Source organism: Malurus melanocephalus, unplaced genomic scaffold (genome assembly GCF_030028575.1).
Source record: "Malurus melanocephalus ecotype Western Australia unplaced genomic scaffold, MMel_1.1 scaffold_316, whole genome shotgun sequence".
NCBI classification, from domain to species: domain Eukaryota; kingdom Metazoa; phylum Chordata; class Aves; order Passeriformes; family Maluridae; genus Malurus; species Malurus melanocephalus.
Window position 1 is genome coordinate 134492 of NW_026623548.1, and position 6049 is coordinate 140540.

General features: G+C 58.3%; 1 protein-coding gene across 1 annotated transcript in view; it reads left to right on the top strand.

Moving 5' to 3' along the window:
- NOS1 (nitric oxide synthase 1) overlaps positions 1-6049 on the top strand; it is a 24813-nt gene that overhangs the window by 14261 nt on the left and 4503 nt on the right. Inside the window, exons 12-20 of the mRNA XM_057377443.1 lie at positions 1070-1186; positions 1387-1561; positions 1889-2027; positions 2944-3022; positions 3443-3636; positions 4070-4239; positions 4429-4639; positions 5405-5492; positions 5807-5928. Coding sequence (XP_057233426.1) covers positions 1070-1186; positions 1387-1561; positions 1889-2027; positions 2944-3022; positions 3443-3636; positions 4070-4239; positions 4429-4639; positions 5405-5492; positions 5807-5928 — 1295 coding nt within the window. The remainder of the gene's footprint in view (positions 1-1069; positions 1187-1386; positions 1562-1888; positions 2028-2943; positions 3023-3442; positions 3637-4069; positions 4240-4428; positions 4640-5404; positions 5493-5806; positions 5929-6049) is intronic.

Below are 6049 nucleotides of genomic sequence, written 5' to 3' on the forward strand. Positions count from 1 at the left end.
CTGTGCTCGGGGCCGTGCTCCCCGCGTGCCGCGCCGGGTGCCGGAGCTGTGCCGTGACTCATGCACACACCACTGCTCACTGCTCCGGCTGTAAATTTAGAAACCCTTGTGTGGAGCAATTTTGGAAGATGGTTCGATGCAGAAATACTTCTGCTGTTGTCAGATTTTATTTTTTTTCTCTGCTCCCCTTCCCCCTCCTCATCCCTTCTTCTCTCACTCCATTTTTGTGGTTTTTTTTTTTATTTCCCACTTCCTATGAATGAAAAAACCCTGAGAATATCTATTCAGACATGTACCTGACCTTGTGTGCTGCCAGGGAAGGGCAGGTAAAGCCAAAGGTCCTGGCAGCTCTKCGTCATTGGGGACAATGTGGCAGCCAACACCTGGGTCAGCACAGTGGGAAGGGACAAGGACCTCACGTAGCATTCCAGCTCCAGCTGGGGGTGCAGAGGGGATCCTGTGGCCTTACTCTGGGAGGGAGCATGTTCCTCTGCTCATGGAATTGTGAGTCCTGAGCTCTGGTCTTCTCAAGAATTTGGTCTCCTCTTGATGCCTAAATCTGGCTACCCTAAAATGGAAGCTAGAAAAAACCCAGGAGAATAAAAGCAATTCTATTTATTATTGCAGGGCCTTGAGGGCCATTGAGGGCAGGCCCAGCCCAGCCAGGGGCTGCACCCACAATGGACAATGGCTCAGGGGTTTTTCACCCTTTCTCACTTTTGTCCATTTGCACATCGGGCTGAATCCTCCAATTGCAGCTGCAGCCAATGCAGTCATTCACTCCAAGTTGGCTCCCCCAATTCTCTGTTGTTTCCATCTCTTGGGGCCTGGCCCAGGGAGGTGTCCTTGAGTTTGGGGCTGGAGAGGAATTGTTTTGTGTGGAAATGGGAGAGCAGGAGCTCAGCACTGTCTGTGGAGTCTGGAGGTAAACACTGAAGAATTCCAGGGTTACAGAGACAGGGAAATAGAGAAGCTGAAATCCCAAGGCATCACTCTGAGCACGAAACATCGGGTGAGAGCCACCCCGAGGTGACACCGGGGTGACCCTGGGTGCTGTCACTGTTCACAGGAGCTACAAGGTCCGGTTCAACAGCGTCTCCTCCTACTCAGACGCACGGAAATCCTCCGGTGATGGCCCCGAGCCCAGGGACAACTTTGAGAGCACGGGGCCCCTGGCGAATGTCAGGTAACGGGGACGGAGTGGCAGGGATGGGGTGGGAGCTGGGGCTGCGTGGGGCCGAGCACTGCCACCTCCCCTGGGCGATGTGCAGACTCCTCCAGGCTGCCGTGGGTGGTGATGGCACAGGAGGGGACAGGAGGGGACAGGAGGAGCCGTGCCAGTGTCCCTGCCAGCCGGGCAGCCGCAGCAGTGCCCGCTCCCCGCAGGTTCTCGGTGTTCGGGCTGGGCTCCCGCGCTTACCCCCATTTCTGCGCCTTCGCCCGCGCCGTGGACACGCTCCTGGAGGAGCTGGGCGGCGAGAGGATCCTCCGCATGGGAGAAGGGGACGAGCTCTGYGGCCAGGAGGAGTCCTTCAGGACCTGGGCCAAGAAGGTCTTCAAGGTAACCCGAGGCTGCCCTGGTGCTCCGGGGAGGAGCAGGGGGACAAGGACAGAGAGCGGGATCCAAATCCATCCTCCCCTTCCCCACACTCTGGCACCACCCCAGAGGTTCTCTGCATTTTGGTGGGGCCCTGGTTCATGCACCAAAATGTCACCGACATGCTGAACTCCTGTGTTATCCCAGATATCTGGGAAGGAGAGCACCACGAGACGCACCCGTGGCCCCTGATACTGCCCTACAACTTTGSGGGCTCCTTGTCCACGTGGGTTGGGATAAGGGGGTCAGCCAGGGCCRGGGGGGTGCCTGAGGGCCTGGTGCGTGCTGCAGGCAGCGTGTGACGTGTTCTGCGTGGGGGACGACGTCAACATCGAGAAAGCCAACAACTCCCTGATCAGCAACGACCGCAGCTGGAAGAGGAGCAAGTTCCGCCTGACCTACGTGGCCGAGGCCCCAGAGCTCACGCAAGGTACGCCCATGGGGCAGATGGAGAAGTGACAGGGGCAGAGGGGCTAAATCCCCTTTTTTAAAAGCTCTGTCAAATTCCCAGCATTTCAGCCCTGCCTTTCCCCCCACCCCATGCCAACGGAGCTGTCTGTGGCTGTCCCAGGCTCCTTGGGCTGCTCCCACCTCCCTCTGACCAGTTCCAGCTTTTCTGGCCAGTCCCAGCCCTCTCTGGCCCACCCTAGGCCTCTCTGGCCAGTCCGAGCTGCCTCTGGCCGATCCCAGACCCTCTGACCAGCCTCAGGCTCCTCTGGCCAGTCCTGGCTCCCTCTGTCCAGTTCCAGACCCTCTGTCCAGTCCCAGCTCCCTCTGGCCAGTCCCAGCTCCTCTGGCCAGTCCCAGCTCCCTCTGGCCAGTCCCACTCCCTCTGGCCAGTCCCAGGCCCCTCTGGCCAGTCCCAGCTCCCTCTGGCCAGTCCCTGTCCATGTCCATAACGCAGATGTTTGACCACAATCTCCCCTCCCTCCTCCTGACCCCGTTTTTGAAGCTCTTTCCAAGCTCTCCTTGTCCGAAGCCGAGCGTTGTGGAATGAAGGCCGCTCTGGCCCATGCACTCCTGTCCCCTCAGCGTGGCTCCTGCGGCCCAGGATCTGCCACASCACCTCAGCTCTGCCCTGATCCTGCTCTCCCAAGCCTGTGGGCACCGGGAGGGCACAGCCTTGAGTCCCGTGGGGTGGTTTTGGGGTCCTCCTCGGTTGCTAAAAACAGCGACGCATGCTCGGTTCTCCTCCAGGGGTTTTGACCCCTCGGGCCTGCAGGAGGGAGGTCAAACCCCTGTGGTCAGCTCTGGTCTGCAAGCCCAGCCCCACAATGATCCTACAAACTGGCAGAAGCCTCAGCCATGCTCTGCTGAGCCCCTTCCCTGGCTCTTTTCCTCCTCAGGGCTGTACAGCATCCACAAAAAACGCGTCTACGCAGCCCGGCTCCTCACGCGCCAGAACCTGCAGAGCCCCAAATCCAGGTAGGAAACGCYGCTGTCCCGGGAGCTGAACCCGCTCGTGGGACACCAAAACAGTGCTATGAGCTGGGATCCACCTTTGTGCAAACCATGAGTTGGGATTCCAATCAGCACCACGGTGGAGGGTGTTCCTGAGCTCTGTGACCCCGTGAAATCCCTGCTGGTGCCTCCCTCAGCCTGTGGGGTGGGGAGCTGGCTGGAGAGGCAGCAAAGGAAGGAGCAAATTTCTGAGCAAGAGGTTAAATTGGGATTTTTTTTCCCCTTTTAGAAAGCCTCTGAGGGTGAATCAGTGGGTGCTGCAGTGTCCCTTCTCCCTGCTGTGACCTTGGTGACACCAGCAGCTCCCAAGGCCAGAACTCAGCTGTTCCCCAAAGGATTCTGCCAAAATTCCCTTTTCCCCTTTTTTTCCTCCTGTCCCTGCAGCCGCCTGACCATTTTCCTGCGCCTGCACACGGACGGGCACCAGGGGCTGCAGTACCAGCCCGGGGACCACCTGGGRGTGTTCCCAGGGAACCACGAGGACCTGGTCAGTGCCCTCATTGACCGGCTGGAGGAYGCCCCTCCGGCCAACCAGCTGGTGAAGGTGGAGCTGCTGGAGGAGAGGAGCACGGCTCTAGGTAACCACAGGCACAGGGGGCCCCTCTCCTCCTGTCCCAGCTCCTCAACTTCTTGGAGATCCTCTGAGAAATCCTCAGGAGATATCATTTTCCTTCTCTCTGCCTGGATTGGGAGCGCCTCCCTCACCTCTGCTCTGCCCAGAGCTGTGTGGAGAGAGGGTTGGAAGGGTGGACAGGGCCCTGGGGGGATATTCCATGGAAAAATTAAAGGTGYTTGTGTTCTCTCAGAGAGGACAATGTCTAGCACTGGGAAGAATTAAAGGATCTTGCAGGGCCATCCCAACACCGTATTTCAAGGATAAATCTGATATCCTGATGGGCAATATGGTCAACCATCATCTGCTGTCTCAGACTGGGATGAAAACCAGGATTTGCCCGCCCTGGCTGTGCTGCTCAACTGATGCCAGGCTTGTGCTGGGTTCTCTCCTGGCAGGTGTCATCAGCAACTGGACAGACGAGAGCCGTGTCCCACCCTGCACCATCTTCCAGGCCTTCAAGTACTACCTGGACATCACCACGCCCCCCACGCCGCTGCTGCTGCAGCAGTTCGCCCTGCTGGCCACCAGCGACAAGGAGAAGAAACGCCTGCAGGTCCTCAGCAAGGTGAGGAGCCCAAATCCCGGGTTCTGCAAGGCCCTGGGGGCAATCACAGCCCAGCCAGGGCATTTCATCCCACTCTGTGCTTGTTCTTCACTGCCACCCATCCAGCTTTGCCACAGATCTGGTGGGATGTCACAAGAAACCCCTGGAAAGGTGGATCCTACAGCTCTCTCACCCCTCCCTCTTCTCCAGGGCCTGCAGGAGTACGAGGAGTGGAAGTGGTCCAAGAACCCCACGATCGTGGAGGTGCTGGAGGAGTTCCCCTCRGTGCAGATGCCCTCCACGCTGCTGCTCACACAGCTGCCCCTCCTCCAGCCCCGCTACTACTCCATCAGCTCCTCGCCAGAGATGTACCCGGGAGAGGTGCACCTCACCGTGGCCGTGGTGTCCTACCGCACCCGAGGTACCGTGCTCGGGGACGGGCTCTGGGGAGAAGGGGCAGTGCAGGGGCAACCCCACAAAATCTCCGGCAGGGAGATGTTTTTTAAAGCCTTTCTGTGCCTGCTACGAGGGTAGATTCCCCCAAATCACGGCACTGCTGTCCCAGGTTATGGAAAATGATCATCCATCAAAGCATGGTGTGTTCCAGAGGTGCCACTTCTGGATCCATTCTGTTTGCCCATCCCAAAATCCACATTCCCAGCAGCCAAATTTCCATAGCTGTGTCCGAGCAGCCTTCATCATGGTGTAGGTGGATGCAGCCCCAGCGCTCCTGCAGGACACAGGGAGGACACTTCTGGATCCATGTAGGATTATGTTTGCCCATCCCAAAATCCACATTCCCAGCAGCCAAATTTCCATAGCTGTGTCCAAGCAGCCTTCGTCATGGTGTAGGTGGACACAGCCCCGGTGCTCCTGCAGGACACAGGGAGGACAGTGGAGCTGCCAGGGAGGGTTTGTGTTCCCTTGTTGCTCCTGCCAAAAAGGGCCGAAGGAGAGCTGGGTGCTCCCTAAGGATTGTGGGGTGCAGCTTTGCCAGGTCTGGGTCCTGGGTGGGTCCAGAGAGGGATCTGAGYGCCAGACTCTTACCAAGTTCATGGAGAATGGATGCTGAGGTATGAAATATTTCAGTCAGGTGCTCACGTGAGATGTAGCTGGGATGATTTTAGGGATTCCAACACTCATTGGGTGATGAGCCGTGTACAGTCCTGCTTCCCTCCCTCCCCAGACGGAGAGGGACCGATCCACCATGGAGTGTGCTCCTCGTGGCTCAATCGCATCCAGCCGGATGAAGTGGTGCCCTGCTTTGTGCGAGGGTGAGTGGCCCCCACGGGACCAGGGCTAAGGGAGAGGGGCTGAACCCGCTTGCAGGATGAGCTCTCTGCCCTCAATCRTTGTCACAGTGGGAGAAAACAGGGCTGGGTTTGTGAGCAAACAGCTCCCCTTTGGGTTAAAATCTGCACAAGAATGTCACATCCTTGGATTTCATCTTGTTTCATTCCCACCCTCTCCGGGGGGTTCTCAGCTGGCAGTGGGCAGTTGAGGGCACATCCTGATGGGTATAATGGGCACATCCTGATGGGTTTAATGGGCACATCCTGATGGGTTTAATGGGCTTTTTGCTGTGCAGGGCACCCGGGTTCCACCTGCCCCAGGACCCGCAGGTTCCCTGCATCCTCATCGGGCCCGGCACCGGCATCGCCCCTTTCCGGAGCTTCTGGCAGCAGCGGCTCTTCGACATCCAGCACAAAGGTGGGGCCACCGTGCTCCTCCCCTCTCAAGGCTTTTGGGAATGCTGGGATGGGATCCCATCCTGCCAGGGATGTCCTGGCAGATCTGGCAGGAGTGGGCTTGTGGAAATTGGGCTGACCGA